The sequence below is a fragment of the Ahaetulla prasina genome, chromosome 3 (genome assembly GCF_028640845.1).
Source record: "Ahaetulla prasina isolate Xishuangbanna chromosome 3, ASM2864084v1, whole genome shotgun sequence".
Taxonomy (NCBI): domain Eukaryota; kingdom Metazoa; phylum Chordata; class Lepidosauria; order Squamata; family Colubridae; genus Ahaetulla; species Ahaetulla prasina.
In genome coordinates, this window is record NC_080541.1 from 84708128 (window position 1) to 84725445 (window position 17318).

Consider the following 17318-nt stretch of genomic DNA (forward strand, 5'->3'; position numbering starts at 1 on the left):
TTACAGTCATTGATTGTAATTTAAGTTACCATAAATAGAAAGGCCTATTTTTTTCTTCTTCTTGCCTTGTTAAGCACCTAAGTTAGCCAAGTATAGTCTGTCAATTTAGAGGAAAACACTGTTTGAATTTCCCAACTAAACCTCTAGGAAACTCTTGTTATCTTTTTGCTTGCTCAAAGGACTTTATAAAAATCAAACGATTTCCCCCCTCGGCAATTTTCTGTTTTCTTCTTTCTTTAGGTTATTTTGACATGCATACATACTTTTATTATAGGCTAGTAAGCAACCACAGAAGCTGTCATAATCTCAAAAGTCTTAGAAAGTTACTATAAATTTACAGTGAAATACAGAGAGTTTCAAAAATTTAGAATGTATAAAATACCATTTTAATAGAGCTATTTTTATATTTACTCATTTGAGAAAAAATTACCATTCATAATGTAACACAAATGCCAAAGAATGCCAGAATTTCAAACAGGGCACCCTGAGACATTTTAATTAACATTTTGGTAGCTCCCGTCTTCAGATTAAAAAAAAAATAACAAGAGAATTTGATTTCTGAAGGTTACATTATAGCCCAAAAGATGAGAAATGCATCTTCTTAAGTATGTGTATTGTTCTTGATTGGTGACCAGGAAGAACACCAATCTGTCCTGACCCTGGATAACAGAGGCAACTGTGTGCTATTTTCCTTTTATTTTTATACTCAACAATTCTACAATTCCTTATGACTACTGTAATTTCAGAGGGACACAGCTCAGTGGCTAAGAAGCCGAGCTTGTCGATTGATAGATTGGCATTTTAGCGGTTCAAATCCCTAGTGCCGTGTAATGGGGTGAGCTCCCATTACTTGTCTTAGCTTCTGCCAACCTAGCAGTTCAAAAGCACGTAAAATATGCAAGTAGAAAAATAGGGACCACCCTTGGTGGGAAGGTAACAGTACTCCGTGCGCCTTTGGCGTTTAGTCATGCCGGCCACATGACCACAGAGCCATCTTTGGACAGCACTGGCTCTTCGGCTATGAAACGGAGATGAGCACTGACCCCTAGAGTCAGGAACGACTAGTACATATGTGCAAGGGGAACCTTTACCTTTATCTTTACTGTAATTTCAATTGCTGTTGAAGTTATCAAACTTTTTGTTCAGATTTTTTTACTCACTTATTATTTTTATTTAATTGGTTTTCCCCCGTTTTAACTTCAGAATGGGATGCTGGGTATTCCAATATATGATTTTCTTTCCTCATCTCATTAGTTCTATTAGTCAGATAATAGAAAAGATAGCTAAGCTTGCAGTGATAGGAAATACTAGCTAGTTGTTTTGAGTTGCTTCTAAGTTTGGGTTTGGAAGAAGAGGGACAATCCATAAATTGATCTAAGATCTATGCAAAAGAGGAATTACTTGCAAGGCCATTGAGGCATAGAGAAATTATGCATAATTGTATTCGAGATTGAGCAAACAATACAAAATATTTATCTTAATTTTATTGATTAATTGATTGATTGATTCATTCATTCATTCAATTTCTATAGCCACTATCTCAATCCAATTAACTACAGAAAATTTCAGACAAGAGAAAAAGGTGATTTTAACAGGAGAAAACAATAGCATTTTGTAACTAAGTTTTTAATATTAAAACTGGTAGAATGGATGACACAACTAAAAAATAAAAATAATCTGATTTTAATAAACATTTTAAAACAGTCTGTCACTTTGGGATTATGAAAACTTCAAATACATATATTTTGTAAATTATGTGCCGTATTTTCGGACTATAAGATGCACCACTATATAAGACACACCAAGATTTTGAAGAGGTAAGGAAGAAGAAAAAAATTTTGACCTCCCCAGCCCGCAGGAGCACACTTCAGGCCTCACAAACCCTCTGCGCATCCCGTTTTTTGCACTTTGGAAGGTCCAAAATGGTTGTATTCGGTGTATAAGACACATCAACATTTCCACTCCCTTTTAGTGGGGGAAATGTGCACCTTATACTCCAAAAAGTATGATAAATGTATGATAATATACATTCATTTGTTACCAAAAGGAGATAGATAGATAGATAGATAGATAGATAGATAGATAGATAGATAGATAGATAGATAGATAGATAGATACAATAAATAAGTAAATGTCTTGAATTTTAACAAACTGTCTTGAAGAAGGAATGCAAAAGGTCATTTCACAATAAAAAATTGGAATTATGTGTTATATCAACTTCCTTTCCATCCCAATTAAGGGATAATTAATTAAGCAGTTAATCATGAAATTTGCTTCTACTGCTGTTTTACACACCTAAAAAAAACATTATTTTTTCAGAAAAGCTGCAGCACTGAGCTTCTCTTGTTTTCAAAGCAGAAGATCTAAAAAAAAATCTAAGAACACACTTGATTCACTTTTTCTCCCACTTTTCTTCCTTCCAAAATCTTATATTTCTTCATCACTTGGGTGGGCAGATTCATGAGAAGCCTTGATTTTTAGTATGGCCATCACCAGGCATTTTGTTACTCTCCTGAAGCACATCTGGGCTTTATATCAGCCCTTTAATTAATCCTCAGTGAAAGCCAAACTATGACATTTTGACTGGGCAGGCTCCAGTTTTGGACAGGTCTTGATTTATTGCGACTGAGTCTCAACCAACTTTGATTTATTTCAGCTTTGGGGAGAAGGGCAAGCAACGGAACAGAAAAAGCACTGTTGGACGCAGAGTGCATGATAAAAAGAAAGGACCTCCAAATTTCTATGGCTCAAATGACAAACAGTTCAGACAATTGTAATAGAAGGCAACATGCTTTAAAAAAATCCTTAGTAAGAGAACTGAAGCCATGGTATTAAACAATGCTGTACGCATTTAACAGAGTTCAAGCTATTTGCCAGAAGTGCCAATGAAGGAAATGCACGTCTTATCTCTAAGAAAACAATAAATCCCCAGCCACTCATTTGGGTTAATCATAGCTATCATCTGTATTCAGTAAATGCAAAGAAACATGGTTGATGCTTTCCCCAATGAGTTGTTTTCATTAGAGAGGATGTTCTATTGTCTGCCAATCTAATTTAAATGGATGTCCTATGATAACAGGTCTTCCTTCATCCCAATCAAACTCACTTTTGATGAATAAGCAAATAAACAATGTGCCCAAACTGTCAGCATATAAGGAATAGTGTCCAAACTTCCACTATTCATCTAAATAAAGTAACAACCATAATCATATTAGGGTATTAGCCAACCAAACCAATATGGAAATATGCCAGCATTTATTTAAAATATCTTTAAGGCTGCATTTAAGCTTAAAATCCTCTCAAGGCAAGCTATGTAACCATAACATTATAATGAAAAATAGAAGCCAAAATACAGCTCTAACTTTAAAAATAGAAAAACGTAAAATCATCTCTTTAATGTTTTAGTTGTTACAGTCATACCTGATTGATTAATTATACACATAGTGAACACTGATGTTTTGATAACATGAGACAAGGGTGCGTAATCTGATGTGCTCCCCGCTCACCACATGCTGAGATTGGACCATCAAAGTTAATTGGTATGACACCTGAATTATTTGCAGTCTACTTTACTCAGTTTTCCAGGATTTTTTTTTTTGAGTTTAGAAAAGTGGGAAAGAGAGCAACTGCTTATAAAAACCCCCACCTGTTTCTATTTTCATCCATAAAACCAACTATCGTAACCAAATATGAGGCATTTGGATGGAAACTGATAGTTTTAATAGTAGAAATCACAGACATGTGCTCTAAGGCCAAACTAAACCAAAATCTGAATAATACATTTGATAAATATTCAGTAAATAAACTTAAAGCTTAATTGGTGACTAGGTATCCAGGATTTTCGAGTCTATTAACAAGCTCAACTGAAAATAGAATCAGATGGTCCAGAGGGTTAGGCAAGTTTTGTTGGTTAATGTTGCCTTCTTATGAGATAGGGTTGCTATTGTGACCTGGTTTGGTTTGTTTGTGTGCATGCGCATGTGCTTTACCTTGTATGCCTCCCAGAGTCCCTTTCATGAGATGGAAAGCAATTTAAATAGTTTAAATAAATAAATAAATGGTCTGAAAGCTACTATGCTTTTTCGAAGAGCTAGTAAAATGTTTTATAAAAGTGCATTTAGTTGTACGGTGATGCAAGTAATACAAAGATAGACTATGATCCAAAATGAGAGAAAAGAGTTACTATAATTGTTGAGTAAGTTCTTTGACCTCCAAATCTCAATATGTAAAACCAATATAAATAAACTCAGAAAATATGATTTAAAATGGGAAAGGCTGTATCTACTAACAAAGGAAAGAAGCTCACTGTAAATAAGTCAGTCTCTGTGGTAGGTGGTAGCTTAGAATAAGGAGCTACAAGAATATTGCTGCTGTTTTACTACTAGTGAGCTTTGTCTTCTTCACATTATCCGAGAGGGACAAGTTATGCAACCAAATATCTACCAGTTGTGTGCAATATTGTGGATTTAACATATTAAATATATTCAATTTTAAGATTTCTTGACATGTTTTCAAGAATTTTTCTTTAAATTACAAAATTTAATTATTAATTACAAAATTATTTAATTATTTAATTACAAAATTAAATTACAAAAGTAATCTGCATTTTAGTAAAATAAATCTTGGGTCCTTTTTCATACTAGCGGGTTTGCCATTCTAGCAGATAAGATTCTTCTTTTCTATAAGAATCTTAGGATGTCAAATACAAAAATGCCAGATGTACATAATGCACAGGAAGAATGAACACTACTTAAAGAATTGTTAAGTCAATAATAGCACTTAAAATATGCCTAAAGTCTTCATGTACTTCCCACCCAATATATTAATTTAAACCAGGGATTAAAAAACACTTTTAGAGTCAGAGGGTGAATCTGAAAAACAAATTAGCTTTTGAGGGCATGGTTGTGATTTAGTAACGTTTTGAATAATATGGGGAAATTCCACCTCTAACTTCAGCCAAGGTATCTCTGGGCAGAATCAAAATCAAAGGTTACTTATAAGGTAATTAAGTAAAGATAAAGGAAATGTGGGCACAAAGAATCAAGATACGTAGGTTGCGGCCTAGAAGATTTATTCAATAATCTGGTCAACTAAAGTTCAACACTAAATTGGTGCCAGATAAAGGTCAATGGAATTCAGGAGCGGTTGGTTTTGGAGTGTTGGTGGGAAGGCAACAACTCTAAGTGGATGATGCCACTTAACTTCATCTCCCAGCTCTGCCTGCTCTTCTCCTACGGGAAGCTGCAATCTGAATTAAACTCTTGCTATGGGGAACCTCTCGTGCCCCATTTTCAGCCTGTATGGCTTCCTGCAGCACTCTGCCAGCCAAAATGGGGCATGGGGGAGGCACATGTGACTCCCTGTGCCCTGTTTTGGCTGGCAGAGGCCACAGGGCGGTCCTTTGCTATTTCCAGGGCTAGATCTAAGCGGTCCGTGGACTGGATCCGACATGCAGGACTTGAGTTTGACACCCCTGATATATGTGATATCCACGTATTTACATTCTAAAACAGAGGGAAACAGCAATAGCAATACCCTGATTTCCCCAAAATAAGACATCCCCTGATAATAAGCTGAATTGGGCTTTTGAGAGCATGGCAATAAGGCCAAGAGCTTATTTCAGGGTTCAAAAAAATATAAGACAGGGTCTTATTTTCAAGGAAACACGGTAGCACTTAGACATATATACAACTCCATAGTGCTTTATTGCCCTCTCTAAGCAGTTTACAGACTAAGCATATTGCCCCAACAATCTGGGTTTTCATTTTACTGACTTTGGAAGGATGGATTGCCGAGTCAACCTTAAACCCCTGGCAGTAAGCAGAATTAGCCTGCAATACTGCATTCTAACCACTGCACCACCGTGACTCCAAGAGTAAGAACAACTATGCAGTGGCACTGTTTGATTGCAATAAACTTTCTCCATTTATTTATCCCATTAACCAGAGCTGCCAGTCTCCTGAGATAAGTTGAAAGCCCGCCAAAGGTGACCAGTTGGAAAGTTCAACTGCTCTATCTTTGGATCATTAACATTATTTGTTAGGTCAAGCCACATCCCAGAACACCTATAGCTAAAAATTCAAGTATTTGTTCTAAAACTAGAAGTGGCTTATTAAGTATACCCTGTAGATTTGAGGAATGTTGTTTGACACTGAAGAAGAATCAGAGTTGTTTCATGCACTATTGTGAAACCTAGTCTGTATGCTAAAAGATCCCCATATCTACAAAACAGTATAAAATATTAACATTTTACAACTGAATGGTCCTCAACAGTACTATTTTTTCCAATCTTTTTGCAAATGTTCATATTCCTGAAGTCTCCTGAACTATTAAAAGTGATGTTACAAATGGTATTCTGTATACATGAGATCTTCTAAAATGTCTTCTTACAAGTGTGGTTATTATCATATGTAGATAGATATTATCTGAAAATAAATAACAACAGTTCACTAAGTACTTGCATATTAAAGGTCATTCTTCAGAAAACAATTGAATATTTAGACTTAACCATTTTTTGAAAAAAAGAAGACAAAATCGATAAATTAAGGTTATGCTTTTCCATTGTTTTACATCTCCAGGTTACTTCATGATCATAAATTTAACTTTTTCAACTGTATGGTATGCAAGATGAATCTAGCAAGCTTGATTCGGAACATTAGAAGAACCCATCTATTAGGTGGACAACACTACTGCATTGTACATGACACATTTTAAAAATTTATTTTGGTTTATCTTAAAATAATTGGTTACCTTCCAAAATATGACTGCAATTTTTAATTTCTCAATTGGGAGTCACAACTAGGAAATTTTATACTTGAAAGAAAACCTAACTCTTCAATCATTCCAACTGTTTTTTAAGACCACCAGTGTTCCAAGACCACTTAGAAAACTATGGGAGTAATCTTGATAATAATTCACATACAGTTATTGAAGCACAGGAAACGAAACCAGATGGTTTTGCTGAGGAAAAGCATTTTAATTTTTTTGCCTTTATAGCTTTCTGACACTAAACACTTCTCACACTAACAAATACAAAAATGGATACAGAGGTTTGCTTGATTTTGTTTTAAATCCCATTATTTCTATTTGGGAGGTTTCTTTCAAAAAGGGCAACATCTTACAGGAGCTATGAAACAGATGAGTATAATTTTCTTGAAGAAAAGGAAGCTATTAGTAACACCTACTTGTAGACACAACTGCAGTGCTTTGTAAATGAATGCCATATGATCTGGATTAGAAAGAGCTCTTGTGTATCATTATGAAAATCACTTTCTTGCCTAAATTAAGGACTTTCAAATAAAGACTATTTATGTCAAAATAACTACTGCCTACTTTTTACTTTTAGTCAACTAACACATCCACCTATAGAATTTTGTATAACTTTGTCAAGGAATATTATCAAAGCTCATCACAACAAAAGGTAGTTTGAATGAAAAAATAGCACCAAAGGTTACTTGCTTGTTTCATTTATTCCAGCATGTAATGTGGCAATATGAAAAAGTATTCCTTTCCTGCTTTCAATCAATTCAGTGAAGGGGATAAATAGGGACGTTTTTATAAATACTTCATTAAAATACCAGCTTTATTTGCGGCCAGTCTTGCCCTTTATAAATCTCACAACTTTGTCTCCCCTCATAGCATGAAGTTCTCAACACACAGATTATAGAGGTATATCAGTCAAAATAAATTTCTGAAGACATCTGTAAAACATATTGATAAATGTAAGTGTCAAGAGTGTAGAAACCCATTTTTAAATCTCTGGAGCTCCACTGATCTGCAACTAGAGACACAGCTACTAAATAGAGAAGATGCATTTAACAACTGCAGTCATTAAAAAAGTGATAAAATTGGGCGAGACTCACTTAGCAACTGAAATTCCGGTCCTAATTGTACTTGTAATTCAAGGACTGCCTATATACTTATAGTACAAAGGTAATATAATTAACTATTAAAAGCAGGAATCATATTATTAAAAAGGAGGAGAAATGCAGGATCTGAATCCCTTCTATATAACACCAACTATATGTTATATGAGGGCTAGTTTTGTACAGTACGTTAATACAAAACTAGTATAGTATGGGAGATCTTTTGTTGCCTGCCTTAGGCACAAAGCCAACTGGGTGACCTTAGGCCTCTCTCAGCTTTCTCTCAGCTCTAGAAAGAAGGCAATATCAAACTACCTCCAAAACCTTAGCAGGGCCTAGTCCTGGCAGTCACAAGAGTCAGCAGTAATTTCAAGGCCCACATCCCACCCACACTCATAATTGTTATATAAAAATCCATTATATTATGGATTTAAATTAATAGTGATTTATGTTGTAAGTAGGCTAGAGAATATATCCAAATATTATAGGAGACTAAGGCGAACTGTACTTCATTATACATTTGACAACAAAATTGAAAGAGTAAAAAGCAACAGCACCCAATGAAAAGAAGTGATATTTGAGAAATAGTTCCTAATATACAGTATGTAAATTAAAAATAATGAGTTAAGTATTTTAATACAATATTTTATATTTTATTGTTATTCCCAGGAATGGAATAGAAAGAATAAATTCTAGGAACGGAAAAGCAGATGATGAGGACAACTCTGCTTCAGACCTATCACTGTCTCAGCCTACACTTGTCACATCTAGACCATGAACCTAATGTTTTTTCTCCTGTCAACTTTGTATATGCAATCAATCTCATTACACCTTTAGAATCAAGCATGTCCTTGCTATCCATTCATAAATTTGGCATTATCTTTTTAATAAGGTAAAAATTATTGAATGATATAATTGTTTTAAAATGATGGAATAAAATAGGCTAATAAGATAAAATATTGTTCCAGAATGACTATTAGGGATCAATTGATTAAAATATTTGACTACAATCAGATGGTAAAATAGATGATTAAATAAATTAATGATAGGTAATTGTTTTTTGCACGAAAAAATGTAACCCCCACACTGACACATTGTATTTGAAATTTGAATGGAAGATGTTTTCATGTTTGTATGTTGCTAAAAATAAAAAAAAATCTTTTTTAAAAAATGGCATTATCAGCAGTATTGATTTGTTAAGGTATGTTAAAAGATGATATTAAGGATCATTAAGGACATTCTCACTGTTCCAAGACAAATGATTTTCAGGGGCAGAGAGAAGAACGTGTGTGTGTGTGTGTGTGTGTGTGTGTGTGTGTGTGTGTGTGTATAAACCTCTAATGCTTCTTATTGTTATTGTGAAATGACTAATTGATCACTAAGTACTTACTATTGTATTAGTATGAGCCGCTGTGGCAGCAGGTATTAGAATGCAGCTACTTCTGCTGACTGCCGGCTGACTGCAATTTTGCAGTTCAAATCTCACCAGGCTCAAGGTTGACTCAGCCTTTCATCCTTCTGAGGTGGGTAAAATGAGGATCCAAATTGTTGGGGGGAAATATGCTGACTTTTTAACCCGCTCAGAGAGGGCTGTAAAGCACTGTGAAGCAGTATATAAGCCTAAGTGCTATTGCTATTAACATTTCTTCAATCTCAGCATGGTGCTTCAGCACTACCCAAACAATTGCCAGTGATATCAGGGATGAGGATTACAGCTTCAACCTTGTTTTTCCTCTTCCCTTCTGCACACATAGCAACGCCCCCTGTCCTCTTATTCATCCATCCACTCATAGTATCATACAATTGCTTTTCATTCATCCATGTTCCCCTCACTTAACTTATTTATCTCTGAATCAATTTCTTTCCCAAGCATTGTGAAAAAGCCACATTGCTTTGGGAAGTGCTTTTCACAAGCACTGTGAAAAAGACACACAGCTTTCTCTCAGACCATCAGATTTACTGGCAAATTTATTTTCTTTTCCAGGAACAGGAGAGATGGATTATTTTTCCTCCTTTATTATATATCACCCAGCAATGAAGAAAAATTGACCATCTGCTGAAAATCAAGTCGCTTGCAGCAAGATATAAATATAATAAATGCCATGGCTGGCTTAATTTTCCTAAATTTCTTCTCAAATATATCACAATTCTGTACTTCACACTCTCGGTGATTACAAATTTTGGCGGTTTGTTTTCCATCCATTGAATTCTAAAATGGTTATTTATTTCTATTTTCAATTTTTTTTATAGATGGCAATTAGTTACATTGCATATATTCAGAGTCTCTTGAAATTAACGAAAGCAGAAAAATTAATCTCTGGGGAGATATTCAAGATGACACCCAGCACAGTTTGGAATTATGTCAGAACAATTTTGTGGCAATCCCCAAACACCTGAAAAATCTGGAATGTGACTTACATTACCAGGGTGTGATCCTTGCAGAAATACCAGCTGAATATACTTTATCTGATGGCCAGCACATTTGGAAACTAGCTGCTAAATAAAATGCATCCTTATTGCCATCTAAAATTTCCAGTGGCATTACTCTATTCATAAAACAAAGTATTATGTTGAAAAGAACTACTATAAATTCTATATTATAAGAAAATTTAGGCTGCAAAGAGAGTTGTTAGAGAGAACTGGAGAAGCTTATTACATATCAATATATTTCTGTGCAATGGTTTATTGTACAATTTGTTAGATCTGATAATATACATTTTAAATTATTCATTTGCCAGTAATGCAGAATAATGGGTAAAACTTACTTGCAAGGCTTATGCTGTTCCAGGGATAATATCCAAAGCTTAGAACATAATATTTTAACAGAAATATTGTCCCATACTTTTCTATCAATTTGAGATTAAGCATGCTAGTTCTGTCCTGAGCAAGGACATAAATAAAATCATTTCAAACATTATGTCCAAATATTTAAATGCTCAGTGTGTTGTTTTTAGAAATCACAGTTAGCTTATTTTATGGATAATATCTAATCACTTATACCCGTAGAATGATATAGACACACGTCATGTGTGTAAGAATAGTTAGAAGAGCAAGCAGGGGAAGACTGAAAAGATCTGATCTGAGCGCTTTCTATACAAGTTGGATTTTAATAACTGTTCATTTTAATTATTAATTGTATTTTTAAAATACGTTGTACATTTATTTATTTGATTTTTATACCGCCCTTCTCCCGAAGGACTCAGGGCGGTGTACAGGCAACAATAAAATACAAAACACCACAATATACCATTTAAAATACGAATTAAAAAACTTATTATAATTAGCCTAAAACCTTAAAATTTATAAAACCAAACCCCATTTAAAATTAATAGAGAATTTAAAATCGATAAAATTTATGTAATTTAAAATTTAAAATTTAAAATATAAAATTTAAAATTTAGGCCAGCCCCGCGCGAATAAAAAGGTATGTCTTCAGTTCGCGGCGGAAAGTCCGAAGGTCAGGTATTTGACGTAAGCTTGGGGGAAGCTCGTTCCAAAGTGTGGAGCCCCACAGAGAAGGCCCTTCCTCTGGGGCCGCCAGCCGACATTGTTTGGCGGACGGCACCCTGAGAAGTCCCTCTCTGTGAGGCGTGCGGTCGGTGGGAGGCATATGGTAACAGCAGGCGGTCCCATAAGTACCCAGGCCCTAAGCCATGGAGCGCTTTAAAGGTCGTAACCAACACCTTAAAGTGCACCCGGAAGGCCACAGGTAGCCAGTGCAGTCTGCGCAGGAGGGGTGTTACGTGGGAGCTAGCAAGCTCCTCTATCACCAGCAGCTGCATTCTGGACTAACTGAAGCCTCCGAGTGCACTTCAAGGAGCCCCATGTAGAGAGCATTACAATAATCCAAGCGAGAGGTAGCGGCGTGAGTGACTGTGCACAAGGCATCCCGATCAAGGAAGGGGCGCAACTGCCGAACCAGGTGGAAGGCCCTCCTGGGGACGGCCGTCAAATGATCTTCAAACGACAGCCGGTCATCCAGGAGGGCACCTAAGTTGCGCACCCTATGCTTTGGGGCCAATAACTGCCTCCAACAGTCAACGCGGTTGCAGTTGACTGAATCGGGATGCCGGCATCCACAGCCACTCCGTCTTGGAGGATTGAGCTTGAGCCTGTTTCTCCCTATCCAGACCCGTCCGGCTTCCAACCACCGGGACAGCACTTCAACAACTTCATTGGGGTGGCCCGGGGCGGAAAAGTACAGCTGGGTGTCATCAGCGTACTGTTGGTATCTCACCCCGAAGCCACTGATGATCTCACCCAGCGGCTTCATATAGATGTTGTACAAAAGGGGCGAGAGAATCGACCCTGCGGGACCCACAAGTGAGGCACCGCGCCGACCTCTGCCCCCCTGCCAACACCGTCTGCGACCGGTCGGAGAGATAGGAGGAGAACCACCGATACACGGTGCCTCCCACTCCCAATCCCCCCAACCGGCGCAGCAGGATACCATGGTCGATGGTATCAAAAGCCGCTGAGAGATCTAATAGGACCAGGGCAGAGGAGTACCCCCTGTCCCTGGCCCGCCAGAGATCATCTACCAATGCGACCAAAGCTGTTTCCGTGCTGTATCCGGGTCGAAAGCCGGACTGGAACGGGTCTAGATAGACGGCTTCATCCAGGTATTGGGGTAGCTGTCGCGCCACAGCACTCTCTACAACCTTCGCAACGAAGCGAAGGTTGGAGACTGGACGATAGTTACCCAAAATAGCTGGGTCCAGGGAGGGCTTCTTGAGGAGGGGTCTCACCACCGCCTCTTTCAAGGCGGCAGGGAAAACCCCTTCCAACAAAGAAGCGTTGATAATCCTCTGGAGCCAGCCTCGTGTCACCTCCTGAGTGGCCAGTACCAGCCAGGAAGGACACGGGTCCAGTAAACATGTCGTGGCGTGAAGCCTCCCCAACAACCTGTCCACGTACATCTCTAACAGATACTTCTCACTGCCATATTCTTTTGGTTGACATGACTAGATATGAAAATACAAATTATATGGTAACAAACTATGCTTTCCTGATTGCCTTAATGACAGTTTTGCAATTTAGATCTCGATAGATATGGGCCATATATGTTATTCATCTTCTGATCATACACCTATACACTTTACACTGAAGAAATATAAAAGTTCAAACATTTTCAAAATCAAATGAAAATAGATCAGCAAAAAAACCTATTCAGCTTAGGCGTCTTTTTAAAGAAAATATAAACTCTACAATATTTATTTAGGCCATGTTAATAACAGTTTTCCTGAATGGTTTTAACATGAAGGAATATAAAACATTAACAATATTATAACCACATTGGAATCAGAATTAGAATCATTTTCTGAGGTTAACATTAGCCATGTTTCTCTCATTACTATGAGAAGATTCCAAAGTATAGACAAGATCTCAAAAAATTTCTTTGCACTTCAATCTTCTGATCTCAAGGAAACAAAGAAACAATATATTGTTGAGGCAGAAGAGGTCTTTTTATTTTTTACTCCTTCCCACAGGAATTTAGTAAGGAATGTGAACCTGAAGTCCTTCTTTATATGTTCAGGTTATGCATGTAGTAGCATCCCATGTCTTCTTCAGGCAGCCAGGGAGAAAAGCTAGATTTAGAAGCTGATGCCTTCAGGCCATACTTTTACTTTTAAGTTATTGCAGTAAGCCCCACAAAGGCCTTGTTTTAAAGTAGGCATTTTAGCAATCACATACCTCAACATAGTCCTTGGCATGACCCCAGTCTCTCTTGGCATCTAAATTTCCCAAACTGAAGCATTCCAATTGTCCCAGATGGATCTTAGCAACCGAACGACTAATCTTTCGAGTTACAAAATTGGCTCCTAAAATAAAAATAAAACAAGGAAATTAAAAATTATCTGATAAATATCCTATAACTAATCCTAAAATTACAGATTATGACAATCTTTTCAGACTGGTCTCCTTGTTTCAATCACTTCAGTGTATTTGTGCTTCATCACATGACTGCCAGCACATCAATCACATTAGCTCTGCTTCCTCAATAAATATCTTTCTTTGAAAGCAACCCTAGATGGAAGCTTCGGCGTTCAGAACAATTTATTTGAGGCAAAAAATTATTTCAAGCATTAAGTTTCTAGAAACACAATATAAAATAAGGCAGCAGTCAAATGGTTGAAGAATCCTGTCAGTGCATAAATGTGTATATGTCAAAGAAGGCACAGCAATCATCCTTACTTCTTGCAATTATTTGAAGCAGAATCACCCCCAAAGTAAACTTCTATCCTGTTAATGATGCTATCTAAAGGCAAAAAACTTTGATTCACAAGGTTAGAACAGTGGTAGTCAACCTGGTCCCTACCGCCCACTAGTGGGCGTTCCAGCTTTCATGGTGGGCGGTAGGGGTTTTGTCTGATGCTGAAGGACTTTCCTTTTTTAAAATTTAATTGACTTTTTAAAAAAATTTCATAGCATTATTTAAAACCATTTTCATTAGGTTTTCATAAAATTCCCTGTGTCAGTTTAAATTTCTGAAAATATACTATTTGTATTGCCCGCACATAAGTTTAGTTCACGTTATGTAAGTGAAACTAAATGGCGCTATAGTGCGACCGCAAACAAAAGAGCCTCGTCCCAGAATAGCTCGCGCATCTCCCCCCCCACACCACTCAGCTGTAACAGACAAGTAGAGCTGGTAGTCGGTGCCCCCCCCCCAACTCAATCCACAATGCGCAAGAGGCATGCAAAGATGACAATACACTTTATAAATCACCATTACTGTGGAACCGGTGGGTGGTTAGAAAATTTTACTACTAACAGAGATACAAAAGTGGGCGGTAAAAAAATAAGAGAAGATATTTTGATGGCTTTTCAAGGTTTGGCAAAAAGACTGGAGGTGGTGGAGGAGGAGGTGCAAGAAATTGCTCAGTCAAATCAGCAAATAGAAAATAGAATGGGAGGAATGCAAATCAAATTGGACAAAAATGAAGATCAAGTGGTGGTGATGCAGTATAGAATGATGGAAGGAGCTCTGAGAATTAGGGGCTTGAATGAGGAGAAAGGGGAAGATTTAAAAAAAAATTTATCAGAAGCTCTGGCTGAACTTATTGAACTTGATCCACAAGAGGTTGCTTATCAAATTGACAAAATTTATAGAGTTAATTCCTGGATTGCTAGGCAAAAGAAACTTCCTAGAGACATTGTGGTTTATTTTTTGAAAAGAACAGTGAGGAATCAAATTTTGCAAGTTGCTTTTCAGAAAAACTTGAAAATAGGAGAACAGGAGCTGAAGGTTTTGAAGAGATTCCTCCCAAGATGTTAAGGGATAGAAAGGACTTTACATTTTTTACACAAGAACTTAAGAAATACCAGATTCAATTTAGATGGGAGGTTCCAGTTGGTTTGACAGTGTATTATCAAGGAAGAAGATATCGTATTGACACAGTGCTTAAGGCCAAAGATTTTCTTTCTACAGTGCTGAAACTTGAAATAGAAATAATAGAAAAAAGAATTCAAGAGACTCAAATGGGTGTGGAAGCTGAGGTGATTCCAGTGATGTTACCATCTGAGGAACAACCACAAGAACAAAGACTGACGAGGGGAGCCCTTAAGCGTAAAGAAAAGGAGCAACAAACTCAAAGTAAAGTTCAGGATTCTGCTACAGAAGCGGTGGGAGGAGCACGGCCGAAGATACGGGAGGACGATCTTCAGCTGATTGCTCAAAGCTTCAGCAGGCCAGTAATGGCAAATAAAATCTTGACTTGGAATGTCAATGGTTTGAATTCAGCTCAGAAGAGAAGAAAAATATTTCATTATTTGAAACAATTTAAAAATGATGTGATTTGCTTACAAGAAAGCATATTAAATTATCAGATCAAAAGTACCTAATAAACTCAAAGTTAGGTAAACATTTTGTTGCTTCAGCTTTGGAGAAAAAACATGGCATAGTGGTTTATTTGAGAAAAGATATACCAGCCAAGTTAATAGAGGCAGATATTCACGGAAGATATATTGCTATTGAACTTACAATAGAAACAAAAAGGACTCTCTTGTTTGGTATATATGCACCCAATCAGCAACAAGAAAAATTTTATAGAATGTTATATGATAAGTTGATTCTATGGGATTATAAATCGTGCATTATATTGGGAGATTGGAATGGAGTAATAGATACACGAAAGGACAAGAGAATTTCTTCTAAGAAGATACCTGCACACGCAAAGCTGCCTAAATCCTTTTTTGACATGATAGAAGATTTCGAGTTGAGAGATGTATGGAGACTGCGGAATTTGGAGGAAAGAGACTATACTTTTTTCTCTGATAGGCATCAATCCTTCTCACGTATTGATTTTATTTTAATTTCTAATGATTTGCTTTTTAGGGTGAAGAAAACTAAGATATTTCCAAGATGTTTGTCTGATCATAGTCCTGTTTGGATGGAATTGCAATATGGAAAAGAAGGTAGAAGAACTTGGAGATTAAATGAAAATTTGTTTAGATATCAGGATAATGTAAATCAATGTAAAAAGCAGATGAAAGAATTTTTTGATTATAATTTGAATAACGAAACATCGATAGAAATGGTTTGGGAGGTGTACTAATATATATTAATAATAGACAGAGAAATAAGCAACAAAGACAGCGTAGGTATCTAGAAGAGGAAATTTATAAGAAACAACAATTATTAATACATAACCTACATGATCAAAAACTTAAAGATGCAATAAAGTTATTACAGAATCAATTTAATATGATAATGGCTGATCAGGTGGCAACAAATATACAATATGCCAAACATAATACTTTTTGTAATGCAAATAGACCTGGTAGATGGTTAGCATACACCTTAAGGAAAAGACAAAAACAACGTACTATAGAAAAAATAGAATATAAAGGCAAAGAGAGATATCAACAGGATAAAATTAAAAAAGCTTTTTTAGAATATTATACAAATTTATATCTTAAAGATAATATATTGAATAGGGATATTGATAATTATTTGAAGGAATATAAGGTTAAAAATTTAACTTTAGAACAAACGGAAGAACTGAATCAGCCTATAACCTCTGAAGAAATTATTTTGGTAATTAAACAATTAAAATGGGAAAACTCCTGGTACGGATGGGCTCACAGTTAGTTATTATAGGAATTTACAGGATGAGATGTTAGGTCCACTTAAGGAATTATTTAATCAGATACAACTAGGAGAATTCCCCTCATGGAGAACCTCTTTTATTTCATTGATACCAAAGAGGAACAGGATTGTTCTAAACCTGGGAATTATAGGCCAATCTCACTTTTAAATAATGATTATAAGATTTTGTTAAAATAATAGCTAATAGATTAATGTTGATTCTGCAGCGAAGAATTCATAATGATCAATCTGGATTTATAAAAGGGAGACAGATGAGGAATAATGTTAGGCAGATTGTTAATTTACTGGAGTACTTAGAAAAGAAAAATTTTATTCCAGCAGCATTTATTTTCTCGATGCAG

General features: G+C 36.3%; 1 protein-coding gene across 3 annotated transcripts in view; it reads right to left on the reverse strand.

Annotated features, from left to right (window-relative positions):
- Positions 1-17318, reverse strand: part of GMDS (GDP-mannose 4,6-dehydratase) — a 305873-nt gene that overhangs the window by 191045 nt on the left and 97510 nt on the right. For all 3 annotated transcript variants that reach the window (XM_058175110.1, XM_058175109.1, XM_058175108.1), the window contains one exon: positions 13560-13687. In XM_058175110.1, the coding sequence (XP_058031093.1) occupies positions 13560-13687 (128 nt within the window). The remainder of the gene's footprint in view (positions 1-13559; positions 13688-17318) is intronic.